Here is a 22,606-nt window from a genome sequence, read left to right as displayed (position 1 = left end):
ATGGCAGCGATTCAGTCTGACAGAAGAGCTCAGCATGTGTGGACAGCAGGCCGAGCGGGGCCACGGCCGCACGCTTTGATCTTGACTCGCACTGCCGTCTGTTTTGCATTTTAGATCTCGCTGAGCGTGAGGCATTGGATACACCTTGAATGTCGAGGGGCACTCACTTCTGTGCCCTGCCACCTCTTAAAGACCAAGTATCTCTTTTCAAAGCCGAAGGGGCCCTCCGTAACCCTACTGCCACAACCTCACAAATAACATTACACCGTGCACGGCATAAAAAAGCCACTGAAATGGAAAGGGACACAGGGGATATGCTTGTGTTAAGTGTTCAAGGTGAACTGTTTCATTTTGTAATGTGTTTGTGCTCATGCTATAAAGAGCAACAGGCGGAGGATGTCTTCAAGAGCAGAACGAAAATATAGACATTTTATTTTGTACACTTTCGTTATTGACTTAATCTACCATTCTTTAAGGTCTTGTGTGACATTACTTTTTTTTTTTTTAATCAAATTAGCAATAAAATTCTGTCAAAACCCCCATAAAGGCTACATATACAATTCACATTTACCAATTAATATATCTATTAAACATTCCTTAAAAAAGAAAATTCAGTTGCTTCGTTTCTCGTTTTTTTGTTTTGTTTTAAGGAAATAAATCAAATAACATGCAAAATATTTGTAAATGTGTGGATTACATTGTATGTGTCAAAATTATAAATTTTTCTTTTATGCCAAAAATCATTAGGATATTAAGTAAAGATCATGTTCCATGAAGATATTTTGTAAGTTTCTTACCGTAAATATATCAAAACTTAATTTTTGATTGTTAATATGCATTGATAAGGACTTTATTTGGACAACTTTAAAGGCAATTTTCTCAATTTTTTTTTTTTTTTTTTTGCACCCTCAGATTCCAGATTTTCAAATAGTTGTATCTCAGCCAAATATTGTCCTATCAACAAACAATGCATCTATGGAAAGCTTATTTATTCCGATGAATATTTAAATTTAAATAACTGACCCTTATGACTAGTTTTGTGGTCCATCCAGGGTCACATTTGTGTCTTTAATAATATTCTATTCATCTTGAATGTTATGCAATAAAACTCTTACTCAACACGTCAAACACTTCTGGACACTACTGAATACAATGCAAAAACAGTTTGTAAACACATAAGTAGTCTGTTTTTATTTTGTTCATTGACATTTCCAATGAGAGCATTTTTCATTTCTTTTTTATTCAATGCCACAAGAGCAATATTACAAAAGGTTTATGTATAATTGAATCTAATTTACAAAATGTAAAAAAAAAAAAAAAGTTTGGGCATACTTCTTTTCATGTATATAGTATTTTCTAATAAAATAAATAATTGTATAACAAAGTGTTCTTTACGTTCAAAAATGCCAATATGAAAAAATAGCACATCAAATACACAGATTTCTGTCATCCACTCGGTCGCAGTACATCACGCAGTTCTCACTGTAGCAGCAAGGGGCGTTATTGCGGTTTATCAAGTCAAATAGTGGATTTGCGATTTGAATAGAATTATAATGAACAATTTAGATAGAAGTGTTAATATATGTCTCCCTAAATAAAAACAGTATTTAAATCGACATGTATTTGAAGGCAAGTCTGTCGCCAACTTGAGCAGTGAGGCTTGATACCGAAATGAAGGAACGCGTGTTAGTACAAGTGGGAATGCAGTGTCAATATTTGATATTTGATTGACAGGCAGATTTATTGCCGAATTATCTCATCCTACAATAGTGTAAAAGACGTCAACGTTGTACCAAGCTCTCTATAAAGAACAAATGTAAGTATTGTCATTACTGGAAACAGCACACAGGAATCTGTGAGTCTGTCAACCATTCAATGAAGAAGAAAAAAATCATCACACTTTAAGGCGCTGAAAGAAACCAAACGTCAATATGGCACTACCACAAACACAATGGGATGACAATAAACCCACAGACACCCTGTAGGACAAATTTCAGGACAACATGGGACAGCCACAGGACTGTTCATTATGGATCTTAAAGGAAAGCGCTATTAACCCAAACCTTCCAAACACACTGACTAAAAAACAACATCAATCCGATTTGACATCAAACAAACATTTGCGAGTTATTTCGTTTCTCCAGATTTCTCTGGAGAGCTTCTATTTTCACCTCTGGGTTATTGTCGAGTGTGTAATTTATTTCGAGACTGTAAATCTTCGGCAGCACACAGTTCAGATTATAAGATATGTGGGGAGTAGACAAGGCAGGGGGAAGACAAGGATAGAACTTTTGCTGTCTGTTAGAGCCTCAAAAACAAATATGATGCTACAAATAGAGTAGTGTTTTTGTCTGGAATACAAGGGCTCATGGGACATGGAGACTAAATAAAAGAGTGAATACAGTAGGCCTCCAGATAAAACAACAAACTGTAGACAATACATTTGGCCAAAGAAAAAAATTACACTTTCTAACACAGGAAGCATTCAAATGGTTCCGCATCCAAGTCAGTTTATGGAAAGTGGAACAAAAAAGAGATCCGAGTCCACTTCTAATGCCAGGAACAGTGTGAATGCAAAGATAATTCCGTTTTTTCCCCACTAGTGCACTTAAAGAGCATTTTCAAAGCAACCACAGTTAATTACCTGTGTTGATGTAGCTCCTATTGAAACAGGAAGTTTGGGCGGGACAGAGGTACTAACGAGTCGGGTTTAGTTACATCACAGTCATGGACCGTGATTTGCTATTTGCTACTCTGCAGCAGTCAGAACAGGGTGTTCAACGCACCACCGTTTCAGTTTAAAAAACGTTTTGCACCATTTTTGTCGGGGCTGAACGTAGCCCTGGTGTTGAGAGAGACATTGTCATTTTAGAGAACATTTGATTGGACAGAAATCTGCAGTACAGGATGAATCATCTATATTTTTGACCTCTTTTCCCAGAATAGAATCTATAATGTACATCTAGTAATTTTTTATTTTTGAATTGAGTTTTCATAAACATTAAGACCGTATTAGGTTCTTTGCTGTCCCCAGAGCCAATTATAAGCTGACACTACCACAAAATATCAGTTAAGCTTGTGTTTATTTACTGAAATTGCAAGAAAATCCTGGACATATAATCAATTTTCACATGACAGTCACAATAATAGGGTGACCTATTTTACTTTGAATACAAAGTCTTTTTTTTAGGCCATTGATATGACTGGAGCCCTCATTCATGAGACTGTTAAAAATATTAGTACATAAAGAAGTTGTACACAAAAAAAATGAATATGACTTAAGTAAAAGGAGGTAAAAACAGGCAGTCAATGAATGAATGCATGAATAAATCAGTCAGCACTTACAACTGCACACCAATTCTCATTTTTATTGAACATTACAATAGCAAGAGGTTAGTACAATCTGCTGTTTGAAACGCTCACAGACATTTCATTAATAAATGCAGGATCATTTAAAACTAAAATAAGCATATATATCTTACATTTTTATAGTACTGCAAGAGTTTTAACTAAAGAAAAAGTCTAAAATGCAAAACCTTCTTCAATGTAATAACCTTCAACATATATGAATCAGTGTAATTTATAAATACATTTTAGAGATCCTCTCACTTTTCTGCCATTATAAAACAAATACAGACCTAAAATATATTTTGCATTTTCAAAGATGGACTAACAGTCATTTTTTTTAGCTTGCTTTTTGGGGTCTCATCTCCTGAGCACTACACATGGCATTAGAAAACACACAAAGCTGTTCGCCTGTTAATACAGCTCAACCACAGAAGTGCACGATGCAGCTTTCAAACAAGGTCAAGTGAACGCACAGTATGCAAAAGAAATGCATACCTGGATTATGCAACATGCGCCATATTCTTAGTACACTCATGAGCAGTGCAGTTAGTCAAAGTAGTGTACTTAGTAAGACGCTGGGCAAAAGTGCGTGTGCATCTAGTCTCATCAGAAGATCTTTCTGAGATCCTACTGCCATCAAATGTGGTGAAAGTGTAACAACCACAAATCAACTTATTTTCAACAGTGCATATCATTAGATTTGAGAATAGTCCCACTCTTTAAAGGTATAGTTCCCCTAAAAATGACTCGCCCTCACATCATTCCAATCTGCACAACCTTTTTGCATGCAAAACAAAAGAATGGAAAGATCACTCTTTTTCATGCGATTTTAACAAATGGAGACTGAATCTTTTAAGCTATAAAATGGACATAAAAGCACCAAAGTATCATGTGACTTGTACACAAGTTTTTAAGACTCAGAACATAGCACACTAGTCATATCTACCATTTTGTTATGATACTCTGGTTGTTTTTAATTGTTTTAAAGCTTGTTATATGGAAAAGAATGGCCAGGATACAGTTTGGAATGACGTGAGAATGAGTGAATGACAAAATCTAATTCTTGGGTGAATTACTCATCCAACTGAACTGCTATACATAGCTTTAAAAAAGTCAAATGAAAAGGCAATTCTTGTCATTTCAAAAAGGATTTTATCCTGTATGCCACGTTACGTGTACACATTTGCAACTCAACCAAACTCACGTCAAGCACACGAGTCAAAAATCTCCACTCAGACCTTTTTAGTCCCTAAACTAAACTTCTGCACAAAACAAGCATCTTGGCTATATATAAAAACATGATAGTAAAAGTAATATTAAACGTCAAGTAAGCAAAAAACCAATAAGCCGTTTACATCAATGGCCACCCTGTTTTAACAACCCTTAGCTTATTTACAATAAGGACGGTGCATATTGTTTCAAAGAGGAATAGAAATGGAGCATCAAGTCTTGTCCAGAACATACTAGAAGCTGAGTTTCTTGGAAGCCCACTAAAACCAGAGCAGTACACTAGTCCCGAAGTGCACTTGGCATGTCCTTTTCTTAGCAGACGCCTTTTCTTAGCAAACGCCAAATTACCCTGATAACCCTAACGCGCGCCCCCACCCCCAACCCCCCCACCACACACCCTCTCAAGTGACAGTAAAACAGATGACACTGTCTATGCTATGCCTATGAACTGAGCACAAAAGTAGTATGGTAGGTTTTTATAAAAGACTGAATAAATAATATTGGGAATCATTGTGAATAAATGAATATATGTGTTTCTATCTGTGCAAGAAAGAAAAAGATGGAAGAAAAGACATATTGCAACCTTTTTGTCCCTTTCTGATTGTGTCCTACAATGACACAACATCAAGCTCTTGCTATAAAGATCCCGGCGCTGGCATATTGCTGCAGAAATAGAGGATGATTTCACACCGCTTCAGTCACTCACGGTCCCGAGTCGACAAACTCCACCTTCGATTGCCAGTGACTGTCCGGCCACCGCCCCAGGAGGAAGTCTGGATATGTGAGTCTGGCAAACAGAGAGAGAAACAGAGTGTTTACAGGGTCAAGAATGAGTGTGGCGGGAAAGCACACAGCTGTTGGATAGTGGGAGTGAGGTGTCCTCTTTGCCTCTGGCACGCGCCCTGGTCGTGTTCTCTGACAGGCTACGATAAGCGGCCCTCAGGGAGCCAGAAGCAGACAGCTCCCTGCCCATGTGTGAGGAGAATGAAAGCGCTGGTATCATCCCAGAGTGCCCCAGGCCACCTGTCGCTAACACTGGTCCATTACGGGAGGACACGCACACGGTAAAAGTCAGTGGAAAACTGTGACCTTTCTCGACACATCGGTGTGTGTCAGTTATCGTAGTGATCTATATCTTACTCCCACACTCTGCGTGACTTCCCAGCACAGGCTCAGCCGGATTACTGGCAAGTTAGGAAACAAAAATTCAAAACTCAATCAAATAAATAATAGAAAACCACACAAACCGCAAAAATCTACTCTGTGAAAATACATAAGCAATCCATCAGAAAAAAAAAAGAATAATAAAATTTGAATACAAATAAAAGTATGATATAAATAAAATATAGGGTTCAATGATTTCTGCAATGTGGAAAACACAGACACCATGGAAAACAGTAATAAAAATGGAATTTAAAGCATAATGCAGAATGTTGCAGAATTTGGCAAATTTTGGATGAACAAACTTAGGAAAAAAACAGGGATTTCATACTCGTTTTGCACACTAGATACCCCATGGAACGCTGTTTCAATGCTGTTTCCATTCACAGTTTCAGGGGTTAAAGCAAAAAAAAAACCTGAGCCTGAACAGGTTTTAACATTTGAAAGGATACTATGGAAAAGTTATTGCTTTCCTTTTTCAAACTGATTTATTTTCATGAATATATGGTTGACCTGAAGAATGAAAGCTATAGACTTGGAAAATTATGAGCTATATCACCACTTATCGACACTAGGGGTGTGACAATACACTTAGCTCACAAGATAAGACAAAATACAGATACTTGGTTCACTAGAACGAGACAATTTTAATACTATTTTTAAGAAATTTTCAATGACAAAATATTTATCTTTTAATCACAAAAAGTAAAACAACGCAGTTGTATTTTGAAATATGTTAACGAATCTAGGGCTGTAACTACTGACTATTTTAGTAATCAAGTAATCTACTGTTTATTTTGACAATTGAGTAATCTGATTAGTCATTTTTTTGTAACAAATAGACCTAAGTGGAAACCAGGCTTTAGTATGACTATTTATAAATAAACTAACGATGAAGCAAGAATAATTAGCTCAAATAAAATATCAAAACCAAGTAATTACATGGTTTTATTGCACAACACTGGTAAAATACAAAGTGCAATATGAACATAACCAATTTAAGAATGGATGATACATCCATGAATACATACACGTATACATGCTGATTACATTGCATAATTTCATGGCCCCAAAATTCTGGACTGTAGAGTTCTGCAATTTTTGCATCAGCATTCTTGAACATTTTTTTGTGAAATAAATGTATCTGATACATTCACATTCTGAAAGCGCAAAACATTAATGTATCCCTCTAGAATGCCTCTTAAGTAGATGTCAACTCTGCACCGCAATACTAGGGGTGGTTGTGACAGGGAGTTGCTAATGTGTTCTGACTGGTTTTTAGCGCTATACTATGTGGTTACCAGGGTTCTTTGGGTGGTTGCTTATTGGTCCAAGTCTCCATGATGGCTCAGGCCTCCCCTCCAATATGAATTTTTTTTTTTTTTTTGCAGTTTAAATATAATTCACAGTGGTTTAAAAAAGCAGTAACAATTCATAATCAAAATAAATAATATTATACACAAAATAAAAAGTGAAATAATTCACAGTGGCTTAAAGTAATACAAATTCAAAATAAAATAAAATAAAATGGAATTCCTGCTGAGTTCATGCTACATAAAAGGTGACGGTGGATTTATTGTATTGTCAGTTTAACATACCTTGAAAAAGGAGATGTAAATTCACCTCTAATCATCAATCTTCTTATAAATGACAACAGTGTTTTAAAGTTGAACATGTTTCAATCTACTCAATGGTGTTTTATATGGAATGGTTAACATGTGGTTGGGATTACCACTGCTGGAAACAATTACGAAGTCTTAACGCAACCTGGAGATTAGATGCAACTCTTTGTGGCAAACCAGAGATTCACTGACTAAGATGGACATCAAGATTCAGCCAAAAATTTAAGCAGTTGGATAGAATCAGAAAACAGCTTTGTTTGGGAGACCAAAAATATGACATTAAAATTCTTTTTTAATTACCATGTAAAAGAAATGTGTTAAAGAGCTGAAAACCAAAATGTTCAAACTAGAAGTGGAGCCGCAGTGCAAAAACAGATCTATGACAATGACCATGCTTCAGCTGTGGTTTTTGCATACTATTTCGTTCTCAACCACAATGTGCCATCTCTCGTTTCGAGAGGCTAAGTGGAAAAACAGAAAACCGAGCAGTGACACAGATTAGTCAACAACCAGAGCAGGAAGCAAGAGGACAGGAGAAGACTAGTTGCTCTCCAACAGCAATGATCTCTGCGGATTTGGGAATTGAGCTGGAAGGTTTGAAATCTTGCCATCCCATTGCTCTAGTAGAAAAAAACATGTAATCCACATTCCAGGCTATCTACTGGATAACATGTTTGTCAGTGCACCAAACACAGAGGCTCATCCGTGTCCTAAGTGTACACAGTTTCATGGCCACAAATATCCTGTATACATAGCAATAATTTTATGCTGTGCACAGTTTAAACTTGACTGAAGGTCTTGAATCAGATGGACATCTTACAATTAGACTGCAATTTTTTTAATTTAAGTATTAAAATAAAATAAAACAATTAAATGAAATATTAAATTAAAATTATGGCCCAACACTGCAACAGTGCTAACAGATACACAAACAGAACAGGTTTAGAAGTTCTGGAGCTAAACAGGCTTGCTAGTGTAAGAGATTCATCAATGCCAGGCATGAAAGCCAAAGAGCTTGAAACAACAGAGAGCCTCTGCTTCCAGCCAGCCTGTGCTGACAATAGACCGGATAAAGCATACACTGGCTCCTGCAAGAACTGACTAGAGCCCCTGTTCAGAACACAAACCCAACAAAAGACTATTCTAAAACGGGTCAATGCACACTTCCAGACGCGCTCTGAGCTACTAGCGCGAATAGAAACGGTTAAAACGGCACACACTCCAAGAGCTGTGGACTGTGTTCTATCTCGCTGAGCTGCCAGTCAGCTCTGGGCTTTCATCTCATCAGACACACACACATAAACAGCAGCACAATGCATGCAGGAATGAGAGGAATGTTTCTGGAATGGTACAGAAATGAGTTGGTGTCTTTCTGCTGCAAGGAGTCATCGGAAGAAAGACCCGTCACAATCCAGCAGCGCTGCTCATTCTGAACAGCTTCATTTTCTAAATAACTGCTACCCATTATATACCAGAAACGATTGGACTGAGTATACTAAAAATATAAAAAGTATATTAGTGGCCATTTGCTGTGTTCTTCCACTGCCCACTTGTTGGGCACATAAGGACTTTTGTAATACTTCAATAATAAATTTGATTAATAATATGAACAAACATTAAAAGTGATGACTGTAAAGGCAAGCACTGCTATTACTATTGCTGACAAATAAACAAACCCTTTACCCTAAAGGAGTGCTCACAAAAAAGGTCCATTGTAAATAGTTCTGATATAGGAACTTCTTACCCTGGCTTTACTGTCCTGGGCAGACATGTATCCCACACACATGCTCTCTGTAGTATGGCTCCATAGAAATTCCACTGTGAATAAAAGAGAAAGGAATGAAATACTATATTTGTATCATTTATACACTCATATCATTCATATACTCATATCTGGAAAACCACTATGCTAAAAATCTATTTGAAACTCCAAAGGGAACCCGTGGTGAATTAGCCTTCTGAGTTGGCCTGCAAATTAAAGTCAAGATTGAACAGTTGATCAACACAACAGACAAAGTCTGATATTGAAAAGTACATTTCATATCTGTCTCAAATGTGTTCCTCCACTGAGTGTCGGCAGTAATCAAAACAATGCCTTTATTCTCTGAGGCCAGACCACACTTTGAGACCTGTTTACTCTGCTATTTGTGAATGCAGGGAGCTGCCATGTTTATCCCCGAATGTTTAAACAAAGACGCCTGGAAAAACAGTCAGCATCTTTAGACAAGTATGTGAGGGAGGCATCAGAATAAAGAATGGGGGGGGGGCAACATTATGAATGGCTTTCAGGGAATCTTCAGTGACCCAGATGCTCCTCAAAAATATTCCGTAACTGCATTTTGTCCTGATGTTATAAAAACAAACCTTTATATATTATACATTTAAAAAAAATTTATATTATACTGAAAAATTACAAAATATATATGATTACTTTTATATACATTTTTATATAAATTATATATATTTTAGGGGTGTCGAAATTGATCGATGGATTGCAATACGGACAAGGATGATTCTGCATCAATGCAGTAATAGATCATAATCGATTATAGCCTACTGACGTCATTCGCATACGAGCTTGTCACGCGAGTATTAAAAATGCACTATTTTAAAATCGGAGCTTTGCTTTTCCCCTGCATATGGCACATGTGTGTGCACTAGAGACAATCGCGGCGGCTTCATGGCACAGAATATGCGTTGCTTGACAGTGCTTCCACTCGCTTTTATTTTAGTCTTTTACTTTAGATATGCTTTCATTTCTGCCGTTTGCAGTACGAATGCAATACGTATTAGATGCACTAAACTCACGTACTGACAGACTTTCACGTGCACTTTGTGTTTGTTTGTCATGAAGCTCACGGCTGCGGTTAAATGCACTTCTTTCATGATACGAAATTGATGTAAACACAGTCAGTTACACTTTTAGAACATCTGATGTGTCGAAATAGATTTGTGCATTAGTGTGAATGCAGCCTATTACAGCTGCCACTGTCTATGATCTCATCAGTAATAATCAAATGGCAATAATGCTGAGGAAAAAAGAAAAACCCATATATGATTATCTATAAACTTTCGGATACTTAAAGCACTCCCAGATAATGAAAGTGCTTTTTCACTTGTAATTGTGACTTTTTCATTAACTGTTCCCTCCTGGTGGAATGATCTGCCCAAATCAGCAGCTGAGTCCTTAACCATCTTCAAGAAACGACTAAAAACACATATGTTCCAACTTTATTTGACCCTCTAACTCTAACACTTTCTATTCTATTTGAATTCTACTTTATCTATATTTATCTTTTTTTTTATTCTTTATTTAAAAAAAACAAAAAAAACACTAGCTTTCTATTTTTTTCTATTCTATCTACTTGTTTTTCTTTGTGTGTGTGTGTGTATTATATATATATATATACACGTGTACTGCGTTAGGCTAACCGAGACTTGTCCTTTGCACTTATATATTGTCGCTCTTTAGTTAGTTTTGACTGTTTTATTGTCCTCATTTGTAAGTCGCTTTGGATAAAAGCATCTGCTAAATGACTAAATGTAAATGTAAATTGTATCCCTTTTGGCAAACACGCATCTTTCCCCCATTTATTGCTTTATATTTGCTTGTATGCTCTGAAGCTATATTTACTTTTAATTCTTAACAATAATTAATTAATTATATATTCATATATTAATGAATGAATGAATTAACAATTATTTTAAAAAGTAGCCTGCAATTATATAATTTAATAAAAATGCACAAAATAAACTTTATATAATCGTGATGCATCATGATATCGTACTGAATCGAATCATTGACATGATAATCATAATCGAATTGAATCGTGAAACCACTGCTGATTCACACCCCTAATATATATATATATATACACACACACACACACACACTACTGTTGTAAAATTTGAGGTCATTAAAGGGATACTCCACCCCAAAATGAAAATGTTGTCATTAATCACTTATCCCCATGTCGTTCCAAACCCGTAAAAGCTTCATTCGTCTTCGGAACACAATTTAAGATATTTTGGATGAAAACCAGGAGGCTTGTGACTGTCCCATAGACTGCCAAGTAAATTACACTGTCAAGGTCCAGAAAAGTATGGAAGACATCGTCAAAATTGTCCATCTGCGGTTCAATCTGAATTTTAAGAAGCGTTCAGTGGATATTCTTAAAAATGGCGCAACAGTGATGCGGAGAGACACAGAGAAGACTAATTAAGTCGTTATTTTTGTTTTCTTCGCGTACAAAAAGTATTCTCGTTGCTTTATAAAATTCAGATTGAACCACTGATGGCAGATGGACTATTCTGACGATACTTTTCTGGATCTTGACCGTGTAATTTACTTGGCAGTCTATGGGACAGTCACAAGCCTCCCGGTTTTCATCCAAAATATCTTAAATTGTGTTCTGAAGATGAACAAAGCATTTATGGGTTTGGAACGACATAAGGGTAAGTGATTAATGACAAAATTTTCATTTTGGGGAGGAGTATCCCTTTAAGGTGTTTTTTTTTAGTTTTTTACATAACATTAAAAAACAAAACAACCTTTAATTATTTTATATCAATAAAGTGAATAAAATGACTAGTAAAAATATCACTTTATATTCTTATTCTTTATTAGTATTATTTTTATTTACATTTTACTGCAAGATCCCTGCATTCTGTTCCATTCTGCTTTGATGAACACACAATTATTGGATTCAAGCTGAGGCAGGACAGAGCAGCACGTACCCAGCAGAGCCTGGATATCTTCAGAGCGCTGGGCTTCTCCACATGTGCAGCACCTCAGAACGATCACCCCACCCAGAACACAGTCCTCGCCAGCCAGGAACGGCGAACCTTAAACACAAACAAGCCAACTGCATTTCAACCATGACCCTCTTTCCACTACAATCAATCGATTTAGATGTGAAGTAGAAATGAAAGCACGTTGGAGGCATCTAAGAAAATCCAGCGATTCAGTCAGTGATTTATTAGTTATGCTCTGTTCTGAGAAGTTAATGAAATGAGCGGAAAAGCGGTACATTTCCGTACTTTCCCCTGCCAACCTAAGCAACTGAAAACAATTATTCTTTCCAAAGCTTTTGTTTTATTAACCAAACGAGAAAAATTGGGAGCAGAGCCACTTTTCGCTCTTTAATAGGTTAATGATGGAATGAGTTATTTCTGTAACCCCTCACGGAGCCCTGATAAAGGGACTCTGTTGAGAAATGCATACTTTTCCAAAGAGGAAAAAACAAAAAACGGGCTTCAAGCCCATTCAAATGATTACATCTCAAAACCAAAGGAGTGCTGGGTTTGAAGCACTCAAGCATAACATCAATCCACAGGAGGGAAGAGTTCAATTTCACCTCATATAGGTGCTCGGTTTATTAATTTTGCACATCATGTTGTGTTCAGCTTGTTTACACAGAACAGCTCTTTTTATGACACCTCTCAATTAAAACCCTTCAATGAAAACCTGGATGGCCTTCACACAGAACACATCTTAACACCACACTTCAAAAGACAACTTTAAATAGATCTTTATCCAACATTCCATTAAAAAGCCTTTTATTCTTTTCTTCTGTTTCATCCCCACAGTTCAATCAAATTTATTACACAGCTTTCAGAAACACTTGATTCTGATTGGTTAGTGACAGCATCCTGCAGTCAAATCGTATAACAGAATAAACATCGTGGCACTCCACAGTCTCTTTCTTCTCACATAATAAAATAATTTCAAATTAGATCAATATTTCAGGTCCACTTATTTAACTATACGGTTAAAAAAGTGATAATGCATAGCCATCTGGTCATTTTCTCAAAATGAACACCTTGTCCAAAACAGACAATGCGGCACGACAACACACAAAAGGTATCTTTTCCATATTAATCAGAGACAGCAATACATCTTGATCAACAACAGATTTTGGACTGGTTTCTATTTCTGTGAACTGGCGGCTGACAGCTTAATGATAATCTCATGTACGTCTGTGCACAATATTTAAGTTAGAGTTCGAATATCATTTTGAGTGACTTCAATAGCCGACTATAGCGACAAAGGATAATTTACATTAGATATAAAAAAAAACTAAAAGGATACAAGAACTGTGAAATAAAATGTGAAACAAAGCTTTTATCAGTCACTAGGTATTCTGAATAATGTTAAAACGTTTTAAATTTCATGAATTTAATTAACATTATTAACTCCGCCCACGCTCTCTTCTGATTGGCTATGACTTTTGAATGGTTTTGATTTGTCACCATGTATCAACTGACAAGTAATTGCTTGTCACTGGAATCTCATCGCATCGTATTAGTATATGGTGCAAGATCCATCCAAGACCTGTTTGCAACAGTGCAGATTGTACATAATACTTTCTTATTTTCTCATGAATTAATTCCTTAATTATAATAAAATATTCCACTGTTTTGCTTTGGATATTTATGTAGATTTATGCATCTCCCGCAGTTGTAGATTTCCGTGCAACAAAACTATAAAGGTCACAGGCCAAAACCAGCAAATATTCCCACATGTATTTTGTGTGCTACATTCAATATGAAATCCAAGCGGTCACCCGATTTCACAAGCCCAGAACGGGAACAAAATGAGCAAAGCTTCTGAACATGAAAGCAAGCGACATCTTCACATGCCCTGTCAACATAGTATTTATGGCAACTGAAAATAACTGTGGCCAGATAAATATGATTTAACCAAAAACTTGTGGAGCCCATTCAAAAGAATGTTATTGATCCCCAAATCCAAACAAATTGAAAAAACGTTGTGGCTGCTGAATTTTTGTAGCGCTCATTTCCAGTCAAGCAAGTTGTTAATGATTTTGTTGTTCGGTTTTAGCTCAGAGCTGCTCTTACTCACACATACTGTGGTGAAGTGACACTAGCCTGCTGAAAGAGAGAGAGAAAAATGAAAACAAGGTGACAGGGAGGGAAAGAGAGTCTCTGAGAGTCACTCACTGATGAATTTGTTTTGCATAGCCTCCAGTAGGGCCTGATGTGCGTTTTCAGCCTGCATGGCAGTAGAGCACTCTCTGGCCAACATGGTGCGAATCAGATGCTCTCCAGAGCCTGCAATAGTAAAGACAAGACCCATTTTAATAATTCAGTATTTATTGTTATTTGACAAAAAAAACAACATTGCATAATCCGATTTATTTGTCCAAAAGCACTGAGACGTTTCACTGTTTGCATCACTCTGCTTGTCTGTGTTCATGGCGTTTCAGAAAATGTTACTGTCCTACTGAATTGCAACTGACGTGTATTTGCATATTAAATGGCAAGTGCTGTTTCTGCATTTGCATATGAGATTGATCTTCCAATCACAACAATGTGAAAGTTTCTACTGTCACTTTTGATCAATTTAGTGCATCCTTGCTGAATAAAAGAATTCCTTTAAAACAAAGTCTTACCAACTCCAAACCTTTGAATGGCATTGTATAAATTTAAATAGCATATATAGTAAATCGATTTGTTAGACTGATGAAAAACAGGTTGCGTTTATGAATCAACTCATTAAAACAAACTACTCTCAAGAGTCACCTGTTGTAACAAAAAAACAGTTAAGAACAAACCAATTACCATAAGACTGGTTTTGACATCCTACACTGAATTATTTAGACAATCTAATGTAAAAATAAATGGATGGATGGATGGATTTCAATTTGACAACGCAGCACGGTGTCCGTTAGCAGTTTCGCTGATGGACACCAGCATTAAAAAAATATATACATTTTATATTTAAAAAAGTTTTATATATATTATTTTTTATATATTATATAAAAAACTTTTTAAAATATAAAATGTATGTTTATTTGCAACAGTTATGCTAACAACAATAAAAAGACATTTATGACATTAAAACAACAACATCTGCTGACGGACACCGTGCTGCGTTGTCACGGGAACATGCCAGCTGAAGATAATGAGGAAATTACGTCGCTCCCTTTGCCAAGTGCATTCCAAACGACTACATAATGGCACGCACGTGCCCTGCTCACTCCAATGTCCCCACTCCAAGGGGATAGGGATGATCACTTCCATTTGGAATTTGCCCGTGAACCATTCGGTACACGATACATGTACCGTTACACCCCTAATAGATAGATAGATAGATAGATAGATAGATAGATAGATAGATAGATAGATAGATAGATAGAAAGAAAGAAAGAAAATGTAGCACTTTATTTTAGCCTCCTGTTCCACATGTACATATATGTACTTATAACTATTACAATAACTAGGTACTAACCCTGAACTTACCCCTAAACATTAACCCATGTAGTTATTTAAAGTGTGAAAAAGTGTGACGTGACATGTGGCCAAGTATGGTGACCCATACTCGGAATTAGTGCTCTGCATTTATCCCATCCAAAGTGCACACACACAGCAGTGAACAATAGATAGATAGATAGATAGATAGATAGAAAGAAAGAAAGAAAATGTAGCACTTTATTTTAGCCTCCTGTTCCACATGTACATATATGTACTTATAACTATTACAATAACTAGGTACTAACCCTGAACTTACCCCTAAACATTAACCCATGTAGTTATTTAAAGTGTGAAAAAGTGTGACGTGACATGTGGCCAAGTATGGCAACCCATAATCGGAATTAGTGCTCTGCATTTATCCCATCCAAAGTGCACACACACAGCAGTGAACACAAACACACCGTGAACACACACCCGGGCAGCCATTTTTTTTTGCTGCGGCGGAGCAGTTGGAGCAGTTGGGGGTTCGGTGCCTTGCTCAAGTCACCTCAGTCGTGGTATTGAAGGTGGAAGAGAGCGCTGTACATTCACTCCCCCCCCCACCTACAATCCCTGCCGGTACGAGACTCGAACCCGCAACCTTTGGGTTACGAGTCCGACTCGTAAACCATTAGGCCACGACTTCCCCCTAAAAGATGGAGCGCTTCACGGATTTGCGTCATCCTTTCACAGGGGCCATGCTAATCTTCTCTGTATCGATCCAATTCTAGTATATGTGCCGCCGTGGCGTATTTTGTACTACTTGCACTTTAGAGGGTATATACATTGTAAGTACTGTATATGTACTGTAAAATAAAGTGTGACAAAAATAAATAAATAAAATCTAAAGGTTTGACAGGTCAGGTGTCCCCACAGGAACAAAGTTAAAAGAATGTATAAAAACAGTTAATCTCACTGTCAAGACACTAAAGGTTGTCACATTCATTTGCCTTTCAAAGGAGAATGTGTACAGCAGCCAGTTTTCAAAAGGGAGGGAGTGTAAAGAAATGCCTTTAACACAAAACGTCTGGCAACCACTCAAGCCTAAGAAACCATAAAGCCTTAAGAAAATAGCCGTGTTGTTTCTGTAAACACAAACGTGGGCCTCGTAAAATATCAGGTAACTACAACAAAACTATGTGCGGGGTTTGTTGCCATGACAATTAGATGCTAATTTCTTTTCTGTTCTTCCTTTTTTTGTTGTTTTAACAAAAGAAAGAAAAAACGACTGGCTCCACCGTTGGCTCACTATTTTCAAGTTACCGTAAACCCTCGCGTTCTCTCTGGAGAAATGGACATTACTGGCAACAATACCACAAGTTAACAGTTAATTTAACAAGCAAACAGCGCCATGATAGTGCAAATTCAATTTCCAGTGGAAAGTAAATAAAACACAACAAACCAGAAATGGCATGAAACAGGCAAATGTAGCGAAAGGGATCAACACCGACTTGCCTTTCGCCCTCAGCAAAACCGCAGCGAGCGCTGCAGAGACTAACAGGGTTGACCTGAGAGAAAGCGAGCTCTTTGTGTCAGTTTGAAGCCAGAATGATTGTTTTTCTCCTCCTTTTGATAGGAACGCCTTTTAAGTTGGGAAATGAAAAGCAGGTGCACTGCTGGAGCGCACACTTGAACGGCCTGTCCTCACCGCCATGCGTTTTCAATTTTGAGGAGGATGAAAGAGAAATGCATGCTGAAATGGCCATGGGGGGAGAAGGTGATAAAATGTGTGATTCTGCTTTTGTTTTTGGAATGGCGGACGATCAAAAACAAAGAGGCACAAAACACAATGTGAGTTTCATGCCTGTTGCACGAGTTTGTGTGATTATAAAGTAAAAATTTCAACAGGGAGCACACACGTAAAACAGAGCTCGTAATATTTCAGACCTGTTGAATCAAGCAATAGTGTATATCTCACAAAACCTGTCAAGAACATGTCTGTGTAATATTTCCCATCAAAATCAAGAAAAAATTTGAGAAATTGTATGAGAAAACTTGGATAGTTGTTAAGATTAATGTGAAATACCAAAAAAAGTGCTTTAGTCCTAAAAATAAATGTTATGCAAAATAAAAATTACTTATTTTATTTATACATATATATATATATCAAAAGTCTCTTAAAAAGTATAGGTGACCAACATCATAGTCAACATTTTTTTCTTTTAACCAGTGGAAGTCATACATGCTGCACCCCTGTGCAACATGCCAAGCTTGAATGAATCCCAGTCTCTCTTCAATGGGCCAGGTGTGTGTTCACTGCAGGGCTCAGGCCAGGCCAAAGGTGCTTTCACACAAGGGTGCCGCAGGACAAAGGCCTTCATCAAAGTGTAACACTCTTTGGAAGCTGTGTAAGTGATTATGGCACGGGGAAGTGTATTAACAGAGGCTACAGTTTGACAATTCAAAGCCAAGTAGAGCTTTTTTTACAAGGTGTCCGGTTGTTAAAAGCCACGTCGTTCCTTGTGAAATATTATAATAAAGTTACAGGTGCAGTTATGCTGAAAAAGTTCTTGTACCATGTCGTGGTGGTTAACAAAGTAAGTGCAAATTTACTGCACAGAATAGGGGAGATGGAATAAATTAAACATTTAATACATGTAACTAAAGTAATGCACAATGCACTCACAATGGCCATATCAGGTATGTGCACATATAATTCAATCTCTTACCACCCCATCAAAATAAGAGACAGCTATGGTATAATACAAGTTTACACATAATTATTTATAATATGCATTACTGTTCAAAAGCTTGGGGTCAGAAAGATTGTTTTTACGGAAGCAAGTCTCTTATGTTCACTAAGGCTGAATTCAAAAATAAAGTAAAAACAGTCATGTAAAATATTATTACAATATAAAACAACTTCAATCCATTTTCATATATTTTACACTGTAATCCTGCCCAATTAGCAAAGAAGCTAAAGCATGTCTGAACGAATCTTGCCATTAGTTGCTAAAAGTATATTCATATCCAAAAAGCATATACTGTACTCACATCAAAAGAAGTGATGCGTTGTGATGGGACGTATAAATCCAAACACAGATTTCATCTTTACTTTAATCTTGACCTGAAGAGAATACCTCATAGCATTTTTTTCAAACACAATCGTCTCGTCCTCTTCTTATATCATGATTGCTTTAAGAGATCCTCTATGGGCACAATGGACATGCGTGCTTGCATGTGTTGTATGGAGATGTGAATCATGTCTGTGGCCTCTTGACTTGGGCACAGATAATATAAGAGAGCAAATCTCGTTTTATTCATGTGACAGAAAGCATTAGTTTAAAACAAGAAGAGCACGGCCTTGGGCCCCGCTCACGGCAGGAATCCCAAGTTAAGCAGAAAACCTCCTTTTTTGCTCTTGAAATATGTCCCTACTAAGCAACTGGCTAATGGCATTAAGATGTTGGAGGAAAGGATTGACATCTAAATTAGGGCCAAAGAAAGGAGATACATTTCAAAAGTTTCTAGCTACAAATTAGATATTTTCATCAGGACTGAATTTGTGCACACATTTCTTAAACAACGGCCCATTAATGGTTGATTGAACCTGTGCACGGCCTTGGGCCCCGCTCACGGCAGGAATCCCAAGTTAAGCAGAAAACCTCCTTTTTTGCTCTTGAAATATGTCCCTACTAAGCAACTGGCTAATGGCATTAAGATGTTGGAGGAAAGGATTGACATCTAAATTAGGGCCAAAGAAAGGAGATACATTTCAAAAGTTTCTAGCTACAAATGAGATTTTCATCAGGACTGAATTTGTGCACACATTTCTTAAACAACGGCCCATTAATGGTTGATTGAACCTGTGCAAAACCTGTCAAAAAGTAGTAAATGTACAGTAATGTCACACTAATATGACTCCGGTGTTTTTGATACCTGAGGTACTCACAGCTGTAGAGTAAAGGCTGACGTCACGGGCGTTTTCAGCCCAGCAGCCACAACCATAGTGAGCAGCCTGAGACACAGAAACATTTGAAGAAAAATGTTGAATAAGAGTATCTCTGCTGCAGCAAATAAAAACATTTATGATTATGCATCTAAGCCGTTTATAAAGCACTTATTACTTAGTGCAAATGTTTGCAGCATACAATACTGGGTAACACTTTATTTTAAGGACCAATTCTCACTATTTACTAGTTGATTTATTAGCATGCATATTATGAGCATATTGGCTGTTTATTAGTACTTAAAAAGCACATATTAATGCTTTATCCTGCGCATTAAAATATTTTTGATCCCGTAATCCTACCCCATCTGTAAACGTAATAACTACCTCACAAACTATTAACAAGCAGCAAATTAGGAGTCTGTTCAGGGAAAACTCTTAGTTAATAGTGAATATGTGTTTCCTAATCTAAAGTGTTACCCAATACAGTTTAAAAGTCTGGGGTAAGATTTTTTTTATTTTTTAAGAAATCAATACTTTTATCCAGCAAAGATGCACGAAATTAATCAAAGGTTGCAATAAATATTTTTTACATGGTTACACAAAAAATATTTAAAATAAATGCAGTTCTTTTGAACTTTCTATTCCTCAAAGAATCCTAAAATAAATTATGGTATTATTCCACCAAAATATTAAGCAGCACAACAGTTTTCAACACAGATAATAATAAGAAATGTTTCTTGAGCACCCAATCAGCATATCAGAACATAAAAGTTATTTTAAATTGTAATAATAGTTTACAATTTCACAGTTTACATTACTAATTATTAGTAATTACTAAGATTTTCACTATATGTTTGATCAAATAAATGCAACCTTGAGCATAAAAGACTTCTCTCAAAAATGAACAAAAATTTTAAAATATTACAGACCCCAACCTTTTGAACAATAGTGTAATAATCCATTGTTAATTAAAAATTTTGTTGTGCTAAAAATTTTTGCTCAGAGTGAATAGGCCTTAATTATGAAAATCAAAGTATGCTACAATACCAATGAACATTGTTAATGGTAATTACAATTATAACATTATAGTAATATTAATAAATATGAATTATTACTATTAACAGATTTTTCTCAATCACTACATCACTGACATGCTTATTTATTTAATGTATAGCATGATTAAATATATAAATATGCTCAGACTTAGGAGCAAATCAAAGGTCACCTGTCCCACCCGACCCGGGTGTTTCATGGCCAGGCCTCCGCTGGAAACCGCAGCCGCCACATTCCCTTCCCGATCCACCACGACCGCACCAACCGTGTCCAGACAGGCCGAGTTATTCTCCTCACCTTCCACCATGATGTCTCCTACTGGCTCCAAGCAGCCAAAATCATTCTCCTGCGCACAAAATTGCCATTCAATTAGAATTTCCTATGGCGCACACAGAAATTAACAAGCACTTTTCTGCAGTCTAACATCCTGAGCTCATTTACAAAGTGAAATCAAAAATAAATGTAAGTGTCAAAGTATCTTCATACTAAAACGTGGGCCAAAAAAGAGGAACAAAGAGGCTGTGGTTACTGGCAAGAGCAAAAAAGGCACATTTCCAAAGCCCAGAATAATACTAGACTGAAACACATTGAACATTGCTTTTCGAACATGCAATGTTTTTTTCTTGTCTATGAAGTTGGCTTTCAGACCCAGCTGGCTACCATAACCAAACTTGAACTTTCTGACAAACCTGGGAACTGTAATACATGTCACTATCTAACTTGAGCACATAAAGTCCAATTACATATCAGCAGCTGAAAAATGATCCTCATGCTCTCATTTATAATAAGTAAAGTGGTCATTTTTAAAGGACTGTTTTCATTTGCTGATTGCTGTGTACTTTGGAAAGAGCGTTGATGTGGACTGAAAGACTCGTAGAACTGTTTGACAAATTGGCCGTTCTTGAGAAACTGCGGAAGGGAACAGGATGACTTATAATTTATTATTCCATCTTCCCATGAACAGAGTGTCATTACTGGGATCTTCAGACCTCGGCTGATTATGTGCAATAACTTTCTAAAATATGAGCGAATAGGCAAAAACAGAACGTTATTATTATTGATCTCACCATCAGTGATATATCTCACAAAATAAACTCCAGTACAACATCTGCTCACAGACCTTTCCAAAAGGGGAGCATCAATTTTCCTCTCTTTTATGGGCAGCTGTTTATATCACCTTTATGTCTTAAAAAATGATTCCGCTTTGTCTCTATTTTGATGTGTCATGAAAGCAAGTTGGTAAAAATCTTCAACTGACTTGAGAAGTTGAAATGTTTCCATCTTTGTCATCTTTTTCTGTAAAACAAAAAAATAAACGATCAGACTATCCATACTTTTGGACCAATGAATTCCCAGTTGCTCACAATTACTGGATTTTTTTATCTCCATTTCATAAAGACTTTTCAGGCAGATTTTCATGTCATGCCATTATTTAAAATCCTTTTTAACAATACTTAGTATTGACAGTAGATATTAAGACTTAAGGCACTAAATTCCATGACATTTCCAAGTCTGAAAGCATGGGCGGCACTAGGGCTGGGTTTCCGGGGCATATGCCCTGAACAGATTTAGTTAACCCCCAAATGTTTTTTAAGCAACCTTGCCTTTCACCCCAAGTTTATGTCTGGCCATTTGTGGTTTTTGCAAAACTATTCAAAGACATAAACCTTGCCATGAACCTTGCAAACTTCTGCAAATCCAGTAATTACTTTTCTTCTCAAAAGCCCTCATCGTGTGAACTTCTATAAATCTAAACAACACTCAAGAACTCCAGGCAAGATATAAAACACAATATTCTAATATTCCCAAATATTTCCAAGCTTCTCAAAACTGTGGGAAACCTTCAATGCTAAAGTCATATTTCTACAAAGCACGAGTGCACCCACCCACATAACAGAAATTACATCTAAAATGAGCGAGAACCCATAGACCCCAGGCTATCCATGCGTTACAAATGCATTTCATCCCCAGTAAAACAATAAATATGGCACTTATAAAATCAACCAAACCACAGGCCACTTGAAAGGAGACTGGGGGATGTGTT

At 36.7% G+C, this 22,606-nt stretch overlaps 1 protein-coding gene across 1 annotated transcript in view; it reads right to left on the bottom strand.

Moving 5' to 3' along the window:
- Positions 1-3,330: 3,330 nt before the first annotated feature.
- LOC107600565 (threonine aspartase 1-like) overlaps positions 3,331-22,606 on the bottom strand; it is a 30,095-nt gene continuing 10,819 nt past the window's right edge. Inside the window, exons 9-14 of the mRNA XM_016292495.1 lie at positions 20,735-20,908; positions 19,497-19,575; positions 14,325-14,435; positions 12,099-12,206; positions 9,106-9,179; positions 3,331-5,365 (exon numbers count right to left, since the gene is read on the bottom strand). Coding sequence (XP_016147981.1) covers positions 5,273-5,365; positions 9,106-9,179; positions 12,099-12,206; positions 14,325-14,435; positions 19,497-19,575; positions 20,735-20,908 — 639 coding nt within the window. The 3' untranslated portion in view covers positions 3,331-5,272. The remainder of the gene's footprint in view (positions 5,366-9,105; positions 9,180-12,098; positions 12,207-14,324; positions 14,436-19,496; positions 19,576-20,734; positions 20,909-22,606) is intronic.

Source organism: Sinocyclocheilus grahami, unplaced genomic scaffold, assembly GCF_001515645.1.
Source record: "Sinocyclocheilus grahami isolate Dianchi unplaced genomic scaffold, SAMN03320097.WGS_v1.1 scaffold286.1, whole genome shotgun sequence".
NCBI classification, from domain to species: Eukaryota; Metazoa; Chordata; class Actinopteri; order Cypriniformes; family Cyprinidae; genus Sinocyclocheilus; species Sinocyclocheilus grahami.
This window is presented reverse-complemented; position numbering and strand designations above follow the sequence as displayed.